This window comes from Epinephelus fuscoguttatus, linkage group LG13 (genome assembly GCF_011397635.1).
Source record: "Epinephelus fuscoguttatus linkage group LG13, E.fuscoguttatus.final_Chr_v1".
NCBI lineage: Eukaryota > Metazoa > Chordata > Actinopteri > Perciformes > Serranidae > Epinephelus > Epinephelus fuscoguttatus.
In genome coordinates this window covers 24,161,867-24,182,902 of record NC_064764.1, presented here as the reverse complement: position 1 = coordinate 24,182,902, position 21,036 = coordinate 24,161,867, and the positions used below count along the sequence as shown (strand labels likewise).

Genomic DNA, 21,036 nt, shown 5'->3' with positions numbered 1-21,036 from the left:
TAATACAGTTTGATACCGTGCAACTGGTGTTTCGCTTTGGTGTCGCATGGATGTGAGAAGAGAAAAAAAAAAGGTCAGTATTTACATTTACTGAATGCAGTAAAATCACCATCACTGGAACATAACAACATGAAAGGCCAAATGAAGGTTGGTTCAGTGTTACAAATCATATTTAGAGACATAAAATAGAAGGCGAATAAACCAATTTTTACACTGCAGAAATATTCAAATGTTATTGAAATGCTCATTTAAATGAAAAAGTATTCCTACAGGGTTTACACTATGCTGACAATATCCCCCCCACAAAGTATTGATTAAAAAAATGCTATGCTACAAAAGGCAACAGCACACTGCTGTCCAAATAATCATTAGCAAATGTCATCCTAATCATAACTGCCACTGTTATTACCAATTCTACTACTACTGGTGCACTGCAGTTCTCAGTGTGGTTTGATTAAGTGGTGTTGCCGTAACCCAGCAGAAGCTGTTGCTTGACTACTGTGGATACAATCAGTGTCAAACACTGTACTGTCTCTATTTTATTACTTTCAGACGTATGAAAAGTGAAAAATTAGAATGTAATTTGAGTGTTATCCTCCTGAGACCCTGTGTCCTCCTGTGAGGACGTCACATTTTGGGTTCACTGGACCTTATACTTCATTCTACTTAACTCAAACCTGTTGTCCTTGTTCTTGGACACTTTTTGCGCCATCTAGTGGTAGTAAAATCACAATACACTAATCCATGTAAAAACAAGATGGCGGCCATCTCTGCCAAGTCAGTCTGCAGCTGATCCTGACACAAAAGAAAACAAGGTCCAAAACCTGATCACATTTTATGGTTGAGACTTGTTTATTTATGATTAATAATGCTTATAGTTTGATATGGCAACAAATTTGACCAATTTTAGCAACAGTAACAAACTGAGATACTGTTGATTAGACTGTACTTGTTCGAAGACATTGGGAACTTAACATTAGCTCACTGAAGGACACTGGGACTTTATTATCATCTCGTTTTAGGATATTGGGACTTTATTATCATCTCGTTTTAGGATATTTTGACCTTCTTATGGTCTCATTTGAGGACACTGGGACTTTATTATCATCTTGTTTGAGGACATTGGGACTTTCTTATCATCTCGTTTTAGGATATTGGGACTTTATTATCTTCTCATTTTTGGATATTTTGACTTTCTTATGGTCTCATTTGAGGACACTGGGACTTTACATTGGGATTTTATTATCATCTTGTTTGAGGACATTTGGACTTTCTTATCATCTCGTTTTAGGATATTGGGTCTTTACTATCACTGACATGTTTAGTTTTTTATACTTATCAGGTCCTACTGATCCCAAAAAGTTAGGAGAAATTAAGTCTTAGTATGCTGTAAAAATGTCACAAAAAGTCACACAAAAAAATCATAGTATGGTATATCATTAAAAAGATTCAGTATTGGGTGGGGGCCCCCAGTGTTAAACAGATGATTACGGCCCTGGTCTTAAGGTCTTTCTGTAGCTAATAGAAGTCCAGGTAAAGCTGTGGAGATATGTTGTGTAGCTGATTCAATTACCTATTTCAATATGTGACAGGTTTTTATTGCATCCCACAGCTCACCCACCCTCCCACCGCATGTGTTTGTTCTTATTTATTTCTACTACATCTCTGTCTGTAGCTGCCGACCTGCAGCCCCCGGTGAAATGGATGAGGCTGGATTCCACTCCGTATTTTGCGTCCCGCTCTGCCTCGCCGGTGCATCTGATGTGAACACGGCGCGCTCCCCTCCACACAGCATTTCCACTCCAACACAGCGACCAGGGGGCTTCGTCTGCTCAGCGAAGTTGAGTCAACACGCCGGGGAAACGCGCTGCCTGGATTCATGTGGCACCTCCACACTTGCACTCGGCTTTCTCTGCGGCGCCTGGGGACTTTTAATCATTCTCGCTTGAGATAGAAACACGTTTTGGGCTTTGGGGAAATGTGTTGGGACTAATAGTTGAGTTGCAACCATTAAACGCCCAGTCATTAAGTACCTGCGGATCTACTGCAGGGGAGTTTTTTATTTATTATTTTTTTTTTTTTATTCCCTGCAAGGATATACTGCAGACCTTTAACAACAAGGATCTCCACAGAAGTGAACAATGCTCAGACTAGAGACTATCATTTGCACTTTTTCTGTGCTGTCTGTTGCAGCAAGAGCTGATTTTAAGGCACGGAACTGCAGCGAGGTGAGGGAGGCTTGTATCGGGAGAGGCTTCAGCTTCGCACATGTTCCTCTTCAGGAGATCCCAGGTAAGGCTGGACTCAGGGGCGACCCGTCTGTGAGGCTCAAACCTGCAGAGCACACCACTGGGAGCTGCCTGCGGGAATAAGCGCATGCTTTTGTGTCTATATTTAATCTATATGTAGTGTCACACTCTGGATTGGAAAGTTAAAAATCCCCAAATATCCCATTGCAACTCATTTATGATGCAAAGTGTGACTGTAGGTGGTTAAATGCTGCAGCCTGTCACTGCATTAGGCGAATCTGTTAGACAGCACCTCAACCACCTGTCACTCGCTAAGTTGCTGCAAGTCTAACTGACCAAAGTTTCCAAACCACACACACACACACACAGGGGGGATATACTGAATTACCAAAATAGTCTTAATTGACCTAACTGGATGGTGACCAACAGCTGGCGCAGCCTCCTGCACCCTGCAGCCTGCACCAGAGAAGTGACAGGCCTGCTGTAATCAGGGAAAACTCCTCTCATTTAAAGCGCCTGAACCCAGCTTGCAGTTAATGTGAGCTGGTTTACTGATTCATACAATCATGCTGCGATAACAATATCCAATCAGCCAGCATCGATACTGAATGTGTAAAGAGTCCTCCCACCTCCAGGCAGCTGTGCGGGTAAGACCTGTGTCCAGTAGAGGTCTGTGACTGTGCTAACCAAGCAGAGATAATGAATGATCAACTGTGCAGATTAACTCCTGTCCTGCGAAAATTAAGTGATAAGGTGAAGTGGAACAGCTGCTGGCTCTTGGAGTGCTTCAGTAGCAGTCCATATACATGAGTCAACTGTATAATCTCAGCCACTGCTACCCCTTTGGAGCAGGTATGTCAAATACCTCATAGGATGAGTGTTACATTTTAGATCTGGTTGCATGTGTGTGTCCTGTGCAGGTGAAGCATGCAAACTGGACAGAGATAATACATCCAAACAGGTTTAATCGTGTGTAGTTGGACTGTCAGGACTGCAGACTTAAGTAAAAATATTTTTAAAAACAATTTTCTAAATGCAGATTTTTGCAAAGTGGATATAAATACATTCTGTCAAGGCCGAGGTTTTGTTTTGATATTGGGAAAATTGAAGATTTTGAGCATCAAGCACTTTATTTCCTGCACTCTGGGGAATTTGACACATCAATTTGTGCATTTTCTGCATCACTTACTGGTTTAAATGTCTTTTATTTTGTCAAAATAAAAACTCTACTTTCATGCTTTCATTGGAGGGACAAATGCATGCATGTCTTCAAACTGATATTTGGTTGAATTTAGATTATCATCAGGTGACTAAAATTTAATGTCCAGACATCTAATGCCAATCAAAACGGACGTAGAATACTGATGACAGGTGATGCTGATATTTTGTTGGTTTTAAGTTGTGTTAAGTAACCAAAATCCAACGTCTTCCAGTCGTCTCATGCCAACGTCATCTTGACCTAGAATAAAGACATTTAGTCATGAGGTATGAAGAACAAAACCCAACGTCTGCAAAACATTATAGTGTTAACAACCACACAATGTGAAATTCTAACATTGTCAGGTATTTAAAACATTGTCAATCGGATTTTCATTCCAACTAAAATCTAAAATTTAATGTCTGTCTGACATAAGAGTCCAAATAAATGCATAGTTTTTGCAAAGTGGATATAAATGCATTCTGTCAAGGGCTGGATTTGGAAAATTGAGAATTCTGAGCCTCAAACACTTTCTGGTCAATTTGATGTACCAATTTGTGCATTTTCTGCATCAGTAAATGGTGTAAATGTCTTTAATTTTGTCAAAATAGAAGTCCTCTGATACTTTCATGCTTTTATTGGAGGGGACAAATGCATATGTTGTAACCCAGCTCGCTATTTGTGTCTTTCAACGTTAATATTCGATTGTCGGGTGACCAAAATTCAATGTCTGATGTCACTTTGAGGTCTGGTGCCAGTGGGGATATATTGATGGGGCTGTGTCCCCTGCATCAACCCGAAATCTACACCTGTGCTTTCTGTGTCAGCAGTTCAGGTCATTAAAAAAAAATGTTCTACTGCAACAATATTTTATATATCAGCAGATAAATTGTTAAATATTGTTCAGTAGAAGCCCTTTGACTGGCATGTTGATGCGATGTGAATATGTCTGAATCTGAAGAAAAGTAATTAGGAATAAAAAGGTTGTGTTTTTTGCCTCAGCTGAGTTGTCTCTCCGGGTCGTCATTGTTGTGCTCCAGGGCCAATCATTCTCTCTATAAAGCAGAGAATCTGGCACAAGCAAAAGGCTGCATATTTGATAACAGGCACACCTGTTCAGAGATGGGTTGAATAACTAACTGATTAAATCCTTTGGATCCATGTCCCTGACATCACAACTAATCTCCCAAATGAGTGAAAAATTCAATCTCTCTCATCTCCGAACGTTGTCACCCTGAATAAACGTCTTTTGATGTGGTCTTTGAATGAGTCATAACCTTACGTGTCTGCCGGAGAGACAACGCATTATCAACACCTCAGCAAATTCACACGGTGATGGGCATGCCCTTCAGGCTTGCGACTTATTGCCTCTCACTCATGCAAACAATAATCGAGCTAAGCTAAATCTTGACTGAAGGTGGAAATGCTTAAAGTTAATTTATTTTAAACGTCTTCTGTTTTAAAAAAAAAGGAACAGGAGCAGGAATACATTTTTTACTGTTTCAACTCTGGAGGATGAATAAAATGAGCTGGTATTAAATTATATCTCATGAATGGTACATTACTTTTTTTGTACTATTTCCACTGAGTCTATTGAAAGTAGAGTCACTAGAGTTTAGTATTTTACTCTTTGGATAAATCAGACATCGCTTTGAATTATCAATGAAGTATGCACTTTCTCTAACTAAAGTGCACTCAGTACTTAAAACACGCTTAATTGCACTATAGAAATAGGATTAATGTACAGTAAAAACATCTACCAAGGACAAAAGAGAATGCTCAACTACATTTAAGGGTTTTACGGACGGATTAAAACATGAATACTGCACACAAACTTATGTAGCCTTTACACAGGTGCAGATTTCAAGGGGGGACCCTCAGTATTTAGAGGACAGGGATGTTGACACCATAACGGAGGCAGAAAAGGCACAAATTGGTGCATCAAATTCCCCAGAATGCAGGAAATTAAGTGTTTTATGCTCAAAATTTTCTGCTGGGGGCCCCCCAAACCACCTGTTTCACACGTGCCCAACAATATTGAGACAAAACCCACACCCTTGAGCCTTTATAGTTATTATTTTCTAGCAGGTTTGTAATATTAGCTGTTCAGGAGGAGGCACTGAAGTAGTTAAGAGCGCACACCCCATGTGGCATGTGGAGAGCATCTTCGGCGACAACATTACTCGAGAGTTAATATTCCAGCACGTGTAGATTAGTCGGTCCTTGTGGGACCTGGTGCAGGGCGGCTCTTAAAGCTTCCCGTGTAGCTTATTGTTCCTGTCAGCCTTACAGCTGCCATCACACTCTATTAACTCCCTGACGATTTGGCAAAAACGTCAACCTTCATGTTACCGGTCCACCCCTACAAATGATGCCTTCGTTGCTTCCATGTGCTCCGTTTTAAATGGCTGCTCTTTGCTGTTTGATTTCTTGAAATCTCTGTCGTTATCTGAGACTTGAGCATCAAATTGTAGTGGCAGAGAGATGTGTGTGTGTGTGTGTGTGTGTGTGCTCCTGCTGCCTCTGATCTAAGATGTCATTAGAGACCGTGTTAGACGTCAAATTAGACAGAAGCCACTAAATTGCTCTTATACATGTGTATGCCACATTTTTTTTGATTTACGTAATCCGTTAAGAGTTAATTAATCCCATTAGACCACTGTTAAATTCTTAATCACATTTATGTTGATGACTGTTGTTTGTTTCATTAAGAACTGTTTGCCTTTTTTTCCCCAGATTTCACTGTTTTTTATTCAAATTAGTTGTCGCTTTTCACATTATGATCGTACTGTATGTTTCTATAAAGCACTTTCTACAAATACAATAGAGGGAAAAACAGAAGGGTATTATTGTGCTCAGCACCACTTAGACTGCTCAGCCACTGCAACAATATGTTTCTCACAAAGCAAAAAAAAAAGAAAAAAGAAAAGCTTACAATCCCATATTTTTTTTTGCTCTTGTGTTTGGTCAAACAGAAGGAACCAGGTCAGGTGGAATGACAGCAGTGGAGTCAGTGTTATTGACAGAAATGTTGTTATGATCCGAAGCCTAAAGGCTCAGTTGGTACAGTAATTCCACAAGACTTAGGCGATGATTCTGCCTGCTGACCAGGCCAGGCTGGAGACTGGAGGCTGGAGGCTGGAGGCTGTCAGCAGCTACGTGGTGAAGGCATTTTAAACCACGGGAGCATGAACTTGCGGATTGCACTAAAAGTCTTTAAGTGTCCGCGAATCTTAAACTGCCCTGAGCATCTCCCCTCTCCCCAGCAGACTTAACTTATATCTATTTAATTCAACTGTTATAGTATTCCTCAAATTTTGGCCTTTCAAAATCCACTTTTTGACCACTCTGCTTAAAGATCAGACCTGCACTCTGCAGTCTTGCCCCTGCTGTCTCAGTTTCCACTCAGTGGATTACCCAACGTCTGAGGTAAGATGGCAAGATATGGAAAGTGAGTCACACAGCCGACTGCTGGATTCAATGGAACTTCTTAGCATGTCATATTCTACGCTATCTTTTGACGGCCAGCTCTGTTTACTCCCAGCCAGGAGATGGAGATGGGACAGAAATAACGGTGCTGATATTTTATGTGATCCTTGGCTGCCTGCACAACGAGGCAAATGATCTCTGCCGAAGCGTGTAATGTGCACAGGTTCTCTGCTGTCATGTAATGGGATGGAGAGGATTAAAAAGGGCTAAATGGGAGTGCCTGCAGAGGGAATGGCCAGGTGACTTTGTTAGCCCCCGCAGCATACGCCAGTGTTGCTGTGATGTATCGTCAGATTATCGTGACCTTCCTGTCACTCACACGTGGAGATAGATCTGGGAGCAACGCCCATAAAGGGGCCGCAGCTTCAGATGGTTTTATGGTTTGTTTACGCTTTTAGATTTCACCCCACAAACATCAAAACATTTGTAATAGAATTGCAGATAATTAGACTTTAGGGATTAGCGGTTATTGTTTGAGTTCGTATAGGCTAGCACCAGTGTTTGAGGCTGCTTTCTGCTCTATAATGTAATGTGAATGTGTCCTACTGAGAAGCAGAGGGGGGCACTATCAGGGAGAAGAATCCAAACAATCATCACTTTTCCCGCAGCAGAGGGGATTTCTCAAACGCTGCCTCCATCTCTGTGTCATCAATCATACTCATGAATGCCAAAATGGCCTCATGATGGGCTCTCTCTGCAGGTGTTCCCTCGGAGAGCTGTAGGAAACATTGTGTCCCGCAAGTGCTTCAGGGCTGTAGAGCTGGAGGCAGAACACAACACTCAAAGCATATCAAAGCATAGATTAATTTTATATATATATATATATATATATGTGTGTATCTATATATCTATATAGATATATAGATATATAGATAGATATAGATATATGTGTGTGTATATTATTTTAAAAAAAAAAGATGAGATACAATGAGCTTTACCATTAAATAAAGTTTTATACGGAGGACAGAGGTGTATTTGGTACACCTGCTCAGTTTAACGCTGTTTAACTCAGTAGCTCTGCATTAAAGGCGCTGTAAAATTATTTTCTCTGTCAGTTTCTCACTGTGAGCCGTGGGGTTCAGCATGAACCTGAAACTTTCTACCAAAGTTTGAATAGTTTTCTTCACTCCACATTTGAGATTTCGGTATTGGTGGTTTTGCCATTACTATTCTTGTTGTTATCTCTGCCAAGGGTGAGCCTTGAGGGGATCATGCATTTGGCTGTGTGTCTGTGTGTGTGTGCCAAGCAGCAACCTTTGGGGCTGTGAAATGAAGTCAACATAGAAGTGCCAAAAGCTGCAGTTCCCCAAATGGCCACTTGAGGCTGACTCTGGGAGACAGTCAATCCCCATAGAGCCCCATGTTAAAACTTTACAGCAGAAATAAACATGTTCACAGCCTGTGTTTTTCCTTCTTCATGACAATTGTACAGGGAGTGAATTTTATAGAACTCACCTGTTTACATTTTATTAAGGTTTAAAGTTACACATATTTAAGGATGTGGCTGCTTTGAGTGACAGGTTGTCTGTGAGTTGCAGGCCCCCAGGAACACTGCTCAGCCTTGCAGCAAATTTTGCTCAATGGTCCCTCATGCTATTGCAGTGAAAAAGTCCCCTGCAGCCCCCAAAAACATGTTCCCCATTGGCCACTATCATAAAAAAGACCTCTGTAAAGCTGTTCACCCGACACCCCGAACTGTAAGCAAGCTCAGTTATCTCTTCCAATTCAATCTATAAGTCAGATCCGCCCCTCACTCCTCTCCAGCTTCACCCTCTTGTCCGAATATGGTGTGTGTATCTGTCTGTCCACCACCATTCTCACACTCTGCTGGACCAATCAGCCTCATATTTTGTGTGCATATGTATGATTGAATGCTCAAGAATCTCTCATTGTTGCAGTGATTCACACTTGTTAAAAAAACCCTGATTTATAGACTGTTGAATGGACTGCAAATGGTAAATGGACGATACTTGTATAGCGCCTTTCTAGTCTTCTAACCACTAACCAAACGCTTTCATATTACTGACCCATTCACACACCCATTTACACACTGGTGGCCGAAGCTACCATTTATGGTGCCACCTGCTTCTCAGTAACCATTCATACACACTCGCACACCAATGGAGCAGCCATTGGGAGCAATTTGGGGTTCAATATCTTGACCAAGGATACTTTGACATGCGGACTGGAGGAGACTGGGGGTCGTAAAGCTGATCTTTTTATCGGAGCCACGGCTGCCCCACCAACTGTTTTATACCACTGCTGACTTGTTACTCCTCCTAACCGGCCAGCAGGGGCTGCAAGTCCTCAATAAAATTGTGCAGTAGAAGTATAGAACAAAAGGCATTTCCAGGAATCATCTTGGCTAAAAAAAGTAGCTTTGCCATCAGTTGCAGGCCACATTTTGGCCTTCATCATGGCTCAAAATAAGACATCCATAGAAACGTTTGCCCTTTTTAAATAGGAATTGTGCAAATTGGCAGGAAAGCCCAATCAGTCTTCTTGCAGAATTGGCAGTATAAAAGCAAAATCGGGGAGTGCGACAAAATGCCGCCTACCTACTTTTGTTTATACAGAATGCGCCTTTTTCAGGGCAATGGGGGGCGTGAGCAAGTAACAAAATGTGTAGCTCAGCATGTGATGTAAACAGTGACGTGGGAGAGAAGCTGCGGCTAGTCAGTCCTTCAGTGATTCTCTCGTAAGTCGGCCCGTTCTTCACCGTCCCCGTCATTTGACAGTTAACGGCGTCTTCGTTTGTGAGGACAAGGAGGGCGCGCAATTCCTTGTCTCCCCAGTTGCTCATCTTTACAGTGTATGTCAGGTTTGCTTTTCCTCTTGCTACTAGCTGCTCACTAATTCCTGCTATCAGCTGTTTCCTGTTTATCCACCGCCAGTGGGCCGCACATGCAGCGTCATCAACAGCTCCTCCCACAAGTCATCAACAGTCCCTTCCGTTGCAGAAGGGCGCCTTGGTCTGTTTAAACTAAAAGCGTTCCGCCAATATGACTACCCTACGAGGTGGAAAATTGGGCACCTCGGATCAACTCGCCAATCCGGCTCTGTGTGTCTAAACGCTCGCAGCTTGCCGGCAAAACGGCCCAACATTCGTGGAAAATCTGGCAGTGTAAAAGGGGCTATTGTGAAGTGGAGCATCTGCAGATTAATACTAGACCTAGTATGTTATGATTCACTTATGTTATGCACAATACAAGATGAAAAAAAAAAACACTTTTGTTCTCGTCTCTGCTATCTTGCCTGTAAGGCAGCCGGGAGGGAGCTGCTTAGTGTCTGGTCAGCTCTGGTGGCCATGTTGCAGCCGAAACGTGGCTGCCTGGTGGAGATCTGCACGTTACTGAGCGCGCTTTCGTAGCACTGTCAATCAAATCTGATCAAACCTCACCTGCACAGTCTGCTGAAGCAGATTAACAAATAGTTTTGAGTGTTCAAACTCTAAATAATTAATAACTACAAATGTTTTCCCACCTAACTTTAATTTTATTGTTGCTCATGTAGTCATGAAAAATTAATGCTACTGAGAAATATGAAACCAAGTTTTCATGGGCTTTAAAGGCAAACTATGCAGGAGTTTCCTGTCACTGCTTATTAACAGTATTACCACTGAAAGTGAAAACCAATCTCTCGTTTTGGAACCAGCTCTGCAGGACACTGTTGCAAAAGACAGCTCAGCTCTCAGTTGGTCTCTCCTTGATAAATAAAGCTTAGAAAGACAGATAAGCATTGTTAAAACAATAACCACAAGCAAACAACTTGATCTGTCCACCACAAATGAGCAAGCACAACATCCAGTTAAACTGCAATACAAAGAAAAAAACTATTCTAAAACTTAAATGTGTGCAATTTTCTAAAACGATTTTGAAAATTTAAAGAGCAGTCAAACTGACTGAAGGTGCTATTTCCTCTATCCTTTAAAACGGACTTAAACTCCCCGATAGTAATCAGCTCCGACAATTTCAGGGCATTCTGAAAATTATTCTCAGAGGAAGGTATTTAAAGGCCCTTTTTTCCCCCTAGTTCGGATCAAACCTCGGGAAACAACATCTTTAGAATACTGTGAGAGCGCGGGGCGTATTGATTTTGGTTCTGACCTCACCTGCACACTGAGTCCAGGAACAACCTGAACATAACAAAATAAGAGGAAAATAAGAAAATACAGGCAGAGATGGAGTTTGTGCAGATAAATACACCACCACACACTTCCATTGGGTCATAAGGGATGATTGAGAGGGATTACTTCTGTATGAATCTACACAAGTCCTGCATAGTATACTTTTCAACTATAGAATTTTGAGGCGAATGTTTAGTTGACCTTATATCAGAGATGTGTCACCTTTAGGCTGGGTTCATTATCTTGACATTTCTTTACATACATGATTGGAACAGTTGAATGAACGGTTGATCACGCATCCATTCTCTGTAAATGCACAGTATCTGTTCTTTTATTATACTCTATATTGGCTTTAATTCACCAGCAGGTGGATATTCGCAGTGTCTGTCCCCGTCAGTCATGTAAGGGCCATTTGATGTCTACAAATGCAATACAGAAGTGGACCGCTCGCACGATCACCTTCATAAAGCCATGCAATTAGATTATTTTGTCTGACCAACAGTGCAAAGCCAATGTTATTTCATTCTGTCAGTCTGGAACCTACGGTACAGTCTGTGCACCAGTGCTGCAAAGATGTCTGTGAATTTTGATGTGTTTCTTTCCAAAAGGAGGAAAACTCATGTCTTCAGGCTTACTTTCTTTCTTTTTTTTTTTAACACTGAAAGTAGTTTCTGGGTAATATTTCTAAACCCTAATCCTGTCTGTGACCCAAGCTTTCTGTTTATTTGTTTGTGGCCTTCAGCGGGGTTTATGTCCAACTCTCTGTTTCTCATAACCCAGGTTGCCGAGACGTTGATACAGCCTACACATTTTAAACCCAGAAGGGAGTTCTGGCTGGCAGTTATTAACAATGCCGTTTGTGTTGCTAATTTACAGTGCATATTATGTGAGGGAGGGAAATCGTTATTCAGATGTTTAAAGTTGACTTTCGTTTGTTTCAATATAGCGACAAATCTCGCTCCTTTATAATTTCCGAATGCATTAAGAGCGGAAACAAAAGCGCATGAAAGAGATGCCGGGTTATTGAAGCCTGACCAATGCTGTAAGCCCGACGTGCCTTGTTTATACCGTTGATAAGCAGCTGTTATCATGTAGGTTAGTGAGGGAATGATGGCGCGAACGCAGCCATAAAGAATTAATGTTTGTCATTGTTTGAGATAAATCTACTGTGAAAAACAAGGGGAATGGATTGAAGTGATTCTCCTGAGACGGCATGGCAATAGCTGTTTCATGGTTTAAGAATCATTTGAAATGTGAAAGAATGAGTGCTCCTGTTGTCAACAAGAGATTGAATAGATGTTATTTTGATCTATTAGTTCCTGTCAACAACTGTCCAATTAAATTCTAACCTGGAGCCACTGAGAAGGAGCTTTTTCATTGCTCATTTAACAAGCTGCCATAAACACATTTCCTCTAGTCACTGATCCTACTTTTTTTTAATTCTTTCTTTCTTTTTTAAAAAACTTTTGACCAGTACACTACACATGCCACATGCCTGATTTGTTACAGAAATAGAAGCATTCAGCTCCTTTTGGTGGGTTACATCTCTTTCAACCAAATCAAATCAGTGGACATAATTCTGTTCATATACCATTCAGCTCAAAATGGACTGTTTCATTTCCTCAGATTGAAATGAAAGGTAGTTGAGAGGTGTTACCTCGAATAAATTGAGAGATCGGCTGTCATATTTTTTCTCGCCTGCAAGAGTTACATTGTTCTGTATGTGTAAGATTATCAGATGACTGGCGTTTTTATTCAGACATATTTTTGACACATATCTCTTGCTTGATATCTGACTACCTTGTGTGATTCTGTTTATTTATTTAGGGTTGTTTACACGTTTTCCAGTAGTTGACAAAATTCCACTTTTTTCGAAAACAATCCTCAGGATCAATGTGCATCTCTACATTGACACGAGGATCAAATTCAGGCTCTTGGCTGTGACGTATAGCTGGTACTTTTCCCTGACACCTCATCTGCCTGTCAAAGACCCAGCCGTCATGAAACAAAGCCCCCTTGAATGCCTCGTCGCTGTCGTTGGATCTATCTTTAGCCACAAGTCTGCCACTCCTGTCTTGTTGACAGCGTCTGACTAGACATGATGTGCAACTGGAGAGGATGCTTGCCTTTACACTGCTCCTGAGGACGCCTCAGTTTGGTGCGTTCCAGCCAGCCGCCGTGCTGGGGGGCTCTGTGTTCTGCGGTTGTGTCCTCTCCCTCTCACTTAGGCAGCCTGCTGACTAGAGGACACTTTCACTGTAACAAGGTAGCAGGGCTAATAATGGCCAGTGTCTGTAAACTAAGCTGTAAATGCTGTGTGAAAGGTAATGATCAGTGCAGGTCTCAAGGCCCTCCAGGTCTCCAAACAGCCACCAGCTGCTACCTGTAGTTCAGTCCTCTGCCATGCTCCACTTAGCAAGTCGACGCAGAGAGAGTGGCTTGCCTGCTCATGTCTCATTCTCAGGGGCTTCTAGGCGTGCTGCCCGTGTGGATCGAATATCCACACCGGCCTTCTCATGCCTCCACTAGGCTTTTTATTACATACTCCTCAATAAATATCAAAGCCAGACATAGTGCTACATATGCTGATTATGCGCTGCTTGTCATTCCTAAATGTGCTGCACATGGTGTTAGGGAAATCTATACATTAATCTTAGCTGTAATGATATTGGTGCACTTTGCAGAAGGGTATGGCACATGAATATTCCATAGCTATTACCCTCAGGGTCAAACGTATTGTACTTTTGGTTGTATATTTATCTTCTTGGCAAAGATTTATACGGGGTGAAATCTAGCCATTGTGTATTGTTTTACATGTAGGGGATTGCCTCAGTGTACCATGTAATGCAGTCGCCCAGTCACCAGACGTTTCTGCAAACCATGGATATGTTACATTTGCAGATTTCATACACATCAACATTTCTAAAGTGACGTAGTTCGGACATGTATATGAGCAGACTTCATCAGGAGAAGAAGGTGAGGATACAGTAGATGGTGTGACACCGAGATGAGATGGCTGCCAAGCTGAACGACACTGTGTGGACTACTGTTTGAGACCAACAAACAACAAAACTGGATGCTTTTTTGGCATTTCCAACTGTGACTGTGCCAATAAAAGTGGCTATTGTAAGCCAACATATAATCTTTTCCTAACCATTACTGAGTAGTTTTTGTGCTGAAACAACATAACCACACAGTAACCACAGAGTTGCAGAAACTTGGATGGGGAGTTTAAGTAACTTTAATATTCAAATACTTGGAATTATATTGGAATACAAGTAGAATTTGAAATTTATTTATTGAACAACTGGACTTCAATTAGCCTATTTAACCATAAATTCAAAGTTTACTTAAGAAGAATCAGCAAATATTCTGTCGCTACCGGTATATAGGTTAGACACAGCACTGAAGGACCATTTCCGGAGTCTGGAGCCGCTCCTCTCCCGGTCAGTTCAAGGTCTGCTTGTGTAACCAATGTATAATTGCAATAGGTTTATATTTCACCAAATCCATCTTTTTGTATTTGTTCATATTTTGCTGTTGCTTTTTTTATGTGTTCATACTTGTTTCTGTATTCATTATGGGGAGATTTTATTTTGGTAAATTTAATATTTTTAATATTTTTTTCAGTGGTGAAAAAAAGCACTTTTAATGTGCAGGCTTACACGGGACGCATTTGCCCCCGTTACCGTTTTAGCTCATTTCGCGGCTCCCGGTTGCATCCACCTCCCTCAATAATGAGCCAATTTTAGAATGAGTTGTACCTATGAATCATACGCACACATACACATGGGGAAATAGGGCCCAGGTTGAAAAATACCGAAGTTATCCTTTAAAAAAGTGCTTAAAATGTATATTCACATGTGGGAAGTTGGGCAGTGATTGCTCTACAAGTTGAACGAATACTGACATCCAAATCAAATACTCAAGTACTCATGCCCATCCCAAGTTGAAATGTAAATGGGGCACAGGTACCCCTGGAGGCACTTTGGAGTACTGCAGGGTAGTGCTGGGCGATATGTCCTGAAAATGATATCACAACATTTTTAGGCTATATCTCAATACACGATACATATCTAGATATTTTTAAATCTCCTCAAAAGCACTTCATTAATGCTTGGACTGGGAGACAAAATCAAATGTAACAATATTTGCGACCAAATAAAAATATTAACACAATGAGATTTTGGCTCAATAATGTGGATGTAACGACTAATTTGGTTACGGCAAGCACTGAATAAAACAAACGTCAGGTAAATTTATACCTTTAGATAACTTTACTGTAGCTCAGCTTTTAAAACAAGGAAAAAACCCACCATTTATGCCATATCACCATACAACGATATCCAAAATCTAAGACGATATATAGTCTAATATCTCAATAACTATATAATATCTTTATGTCAATTTATCTGCTGATTACTTCTCAATTAATGGTTATTGCAGTTTCCCAGAGCTTAAGGTGACATATACCGAGAACTTTACAATGACAAAGAAAATATTTTTAACGGAAACTGATTGAAACATTTGCCCAGTTATTAAAATAGTTCATTAATTTTCTTTCAGTTGAGTAAATTATTATTTTATAAAAGGGGTTCAGCCAACTGTAATTATACCATCACCCCTCTGTACTTCAGTACCTAGACTTTTCATTTTTGAACCCAGAGGAATAGGTATACTGTAATTGCAGCTTCAAAAGCGGTTTTAGTTCAAATGTCACAGTGAAGCCCAGTTTTTTGGGGACCATTAACTTATACGGTATATACATATATATATAAATATTGTCTAGAAAACCTATTTCTCCACAACAACTTCTTCAAAGCCTCTTAAAAATGTTTCTTCTGCAGTGACAGAGGCCGGCTATGCATTTATATTTCCCTCCTCAAAGAGATTTCTTTATCGTACATTTAAAAATATTTCAATATGAAACGCCAGACCGTTGAGTCAACACTTGGCTGTTTTATCATGCACACAGCCTTGCACATGGCATGTTGCAGTGGAATATTTTGACATATTCAAAAAAAGAAAACACTGACACATTTGCTGGGAGTATGAAACTGTTCCAACATCTTTATTCCTGTCCTTTTTCCCTTCACGCTGACTCTCCTGAGGATGAAGAATACCATCATACCATTGTACTGTGCTGCTTTTATTGTAGACTGTTTTATGTCAGTGAGAATTCATTTCCTCTTGAACCTGTCCTCATTCACCCAAGGACACATACTCCTCTGTATCAGCATCCCCCAGTTATTTAAAACACGAGCATGCCTTTCATTATGACTTCTGACATGACCCAAAATGTGATAGGAATAATGTCATTCAGTTTTGATTGATGCAAGTTCTAACTTGCGCAAGAAACTTGGCTATTCTGTACACAAAACCCTCCAGAGACATTATTAAAAGTGTAAAGGAAAGACTGTGTGGAATACACAGATTTATAGATCCGTGCTGATGTTCACATCTATTGAATTTCATCCTCCTGTACTGTAGTTCCTGAGGATGTGATCGTATTGTACTTTCCTTGCTTAAGTCTGATTATCCATCAGTTAGAGGACATGTTTCACTGTGCTGTAGACTGGGGGGTGAAACACAAACTGTGTACACAAGTGCCTTGGATGTGTGCGAGCACATGACACTGAGTGAATGTGATGAGTATTGGATAGAACAATAATTTACAGCAACCTCTAGCTAACCTCTTGATTTATTTTTAACAAGGAGGTGAAACGATTGAGCGATCTTCGTCTGTTTTCAGGCAGATATAATGAGATCCTTACAGGGTATCATTTCTGGATGTGATGCTCATGAAGCGAGAAAATAACTTGCATATTAATACATTCAAACAGCTACAGTATATCCACCCACTTACTTCCTTGCAGTTAGACTGATTAATTCATTCATTTTGACCATGCATTTGCTCATTCACTCATGGTTAGCCTGACCATGCACACGTCTCGAGACATCACAGTTAGCCAGCGTTCGTAATCTGCCTCCTCTCTGCTTTATGTTTGTGTTCGTGAATTCAATCATGTGGCTAAAATAACTTTAGTCTCATGACGGTCTGCCTAAAACTCTTTTAGCTCAGATTTTGCAACAAGATATCTATCAGGGAAAACGTCCGCTGAGAATGGCTCAAGCCCATCAGCTGGAAACTCTGAAGAAGTTGAGCAGAAGCTGCCTATATGATAACAGAAATAAGCAGTGCTGTATTTTTGGATTTGAAATGAGTGCAGTATTTTGTATGCAGCTCGAACCGGTTGAAGGCCGACCCTGTTGCCCATCTGGCAAGGCGGGGAATTGGATTAGCCTTGGACAGATAGTCTTACCTAAGCAAACATCGACTGAGCCATTGCGGGGCCCACAGTAAGCAAGTCAAATTTAATTGACATAAAATGACTTTATTCCACTTGCTTTTCATGTGGTTCTATCCGTTTTTCTTCAAACAAGTGACCGTCTTTGCTGAAATTAAGTGGATAAATCCCAGATCACCAAGATGACTGATAAAAAAGACAAGGCAAAATGCACTGAATAAAATCATGCATGATGGCAACAAAAGGGTTTGGTAGGAGAAACATGGGCAGAAACTTGGACTTAACTCTTGGTTTGAAATATTCTGGGAAGACTTAGTGTTGTTTAAAGAAACACCCAACTAACATGTCAGTTTTTTAATAATTTATTGATGACTAATGGAGGTGTCCAGAGTGTTTGTTGACTGAAAATTGACCATTATATGAAGGAATTGGAAAGTTCTGTCATAAACACATGGACTCTTAATCTAATGCCAGCCTTACACCAAACAACTTTTCAAGTGATTTCACTGCTGCAGGCAAATTTCCAATGTTGCAATAAAATCATTTTACCTCAGTTGGTGCACACTCCCATGACCTCGATTGTTTGGTGCAAGGTGGTTGTAAAAGTCAGTCAGAGCCATCTTGAGTTGTTTTCACATCTCGCTGTTCGACAAAATCAAACATGTTTAATATTACTGTAAGTTTTTAGTCTTGGCGCGTACAAATAGAGAAGAATTGCTGCGCTTTCTCCAGCACCAAACAGGAAGCAGCAAACTAGACAGACAGTAAACATGAAGGGGAACCTGGGAGGCGCAAGAACATGAACAAGTCTCAATTCTCTTGGGCTGTGGAAAAGGAGGAGAAAGTGGCGGAGTTGTGGACTGAATAACAGCTGGGTTTTATTGTAAAACTTCAATTAGTAGCCCAGGCCATTATTTGCTTTAGTCACTGAACTCGACAGGCCTCTATATGGGACAGGCCTTTAATTCCTTTTACACAAAACTGTTGCTCCGCAAATATGGGAAATGCTAGGGTATAAATTGTTTATTGAAACCAGTACAAATATTACTTTTTAAAAAATTAGGCTTTGACGAACATATTGATGATGTTATGACACTTGTTTCACGGCACCTAAGGATTTCGGCACCCGGCATACCTATACAACACTTTATCCTGTTACAACAATATTGATTACTTGGATAAAATTTTATGAAAAACACTCTGATCCCTTTGATCAGTGGACCCTTACAGACTAAAGGCATATAAATAACTTTCTGTGTAATTGGTAAATCTGAATGACTTACAGTCTTCTCTGGTGCTCATGGTTTCAGTAAAACAACCTGGTTTTATAATCCAGAGAACTTCTATAAATGCTTGGCAACCAGACCAGGCTTGTAATTGAGACAGGCCTTTATTTGTCAAAAGTGTCGCTACACCAGGCTAGTGAACAAGACTGGGCATTTAATTGAGACTAGGCTTTTAAGTGATGTTTTACGGTAATTTAGTGTGAATCTGATCCACCCACCAGCACTTATTTTAATGAGAAATCTTAATCTATTAAATCTTAATAGATTATACCAATTTGATCTTGTGTTTCTAGAGTTATGTGTTTTTGTGGACATGAAAGGAATTGTTAATATGCCTTAATAATGGGAATTTGGTGCAGAGTTTTCCACCAAGAGCAGGATGGGAAATAATCTCAAAAGGAATCTAGCTGTAGACTTGTAAATAGTGACCCTGCAAGATCCCCAGTCTTTGTAAAACTTACAGTGTGTGTGACAAAAAAACATCACATTTACTTTAGATGTGAGAGGGAGTCAGACTTTAGTCTTTAATAAGTCTTTTCAAAGTCCTCTGGTGTATGCTCGACATGAGAGGAAACTAACTGTAGGACTATATCTTTAAAAAACTTCCAGAATTGGGATGACCTTACAGTTGCCTTTAGGTGATGAAGTGATGTGACAAGCCGAAGAAGCTGCACTGACACAAGGAATGCTGATCTCATTAGGTCTGAGTGTGAACCCATAAAAAGTTTGTCAGGGGGAACCATGGGACACAGCAGATGGCAGAGCACATATGCTGTGGGTCTCTTTGGCCAGGTACACTGATGAATACTTCTGAGAGTTGGCCTGCCTTTGCTGGTATGTGCCTGAACTTGGTCCTACAGCACTTGCAGTCTTCATATAGACTGAAAAACACCGTAGTGCTCGACAGAGCATATCACAGGCGACATAACTATTTCTAAAGTCATGTTCTTTTTTTTTTTTCTTTTCTAAAGGGACATGGAGGTGTTATTTTTGTTGATTGCATCCTCCCTATATATGCCCTCTCGACTAAATTTGTCACATTTAATTTGCTTTACCTGCGTGCCTCTGCAAGACGGAGCCAAATAGCATTGATGTTTAATGTTGGACAAGTACACAAACAAATTCCCATCGAGAAACCTTACATGTGAAAAACCCTGATGAAGGTTGGGAAAAGGTTTACAGTGCTATCTGTGCTGTATTTGCAGTCCATAAAAAGAAATAATCAGTGCTGAAATCCAATCACATGGCAGATATAGGCTACATTGCAAAATGTGAGTGCATCTCTGCAGTGCAGGAAGAATTTAAATATTTTTTGCAGAGCTTTATCAGCAGTGATAATGAGCTGGCTGATTTGACTGACACTTCATTTGATTACAGACATGGGAGTGACATGAAATAATTGCGACTTATGATGACAGCTTGTATAGGTGTTAATAAATCACCGTGTGCATGCGTAAATCTCTCTCATTTACATTTTTCACAGTTTTGGTGCATGGTTAACACTGGTGACATAACATTATCATGTATTGAATCCGCTTCTTGTTTTGTTATTAATATGTTAATGCGAGCAGGATCCACTGCTCTCTATGCATGTTAAACATCTGGTGCCGCGGCTCAATGCAAAGCGAAGTTATGCATCCTGCTGTTGGCCCCGGACAAATAAAGGACAGGGAGCAGGTTGGTACAGTGAGGTCAGGCCAGGACAAGTCTCTTTTTTTCACCCTCCAAGCTCTTTTCCTTTGGAGTGACTTGCCAAAGGCCACCTTAGATACAAGGCTGTTAGTGGGAGAAATAAAGCCCCCTTTGCTGCTGAAGTATGGCTGCTAAGGATCACAGACAGCTTCAGGTGGAAATCAGACTTGGTACCATACTCAGCGAAAAAACAAACAACACCCCATCTGCATAAGACTCAACTTGGTGCAGAGCCAATGTGTAAAGAAACAAGCTATCCCAAAGCTGTGCTAAGACATTTACTTGAAGAACACTTTTGTTTTCACAACTGTTTCCACAAACCCCTTTGCAACTCTCATGGGTCACACTCACATCGCTCTGTCTCTCCGTTCCAAAGATGGGACCTGGGGTGATAGAAGAGCTGATAAAAATCTTACAGCTCTCGTAAACTTCATCATAGAAAACATATTTTAAAATCCATACAGGCATCCGAACTTCTGTGATGTTACACAAAAAACTAACTGGCTCTGTTTTTTATGGTGCGTGTCTGCATGTCTGTCAACGAGAGACAGGAGGACAATTAAGCAACACCGACAAGCTGTTTAATGTTTCACCTCCGCCTAAAGCTGCGGCCATAACAGTAGATTAGGTGTTTATGTGTTGTAGTTGTGCAGTGTACTTAAATGGTAGAAAATACAGGACTGTGTCG

At 40.7% G+C, this 21,036-nt stretch overlaps 1 protein-coding gene across 1 annotated transcript in view; it reads left to right on the top strand.

Moving 5' to 3' along the window:
* Positions 1–1,806: 1,806 nt before the first annotated feature.
* Positions 1,807–21,036, top strand: part of LOC125899927 (glypican-6-like) — a 146,897-nt gene continuing 127,667 nt past the window's right edge. The window contains exon 1 of the mRNA XM_049594597.1: positions 1,807–2,292. Within this exon, the coding sequence (XP_049450554.1) occupies positions 2,142–2,292 (151 nt within the window). The 5' untranslated portion in view covers positions 1,807–2,141. The remainder of the gene's footprint in view (positions 2,293–21,036) is intronic.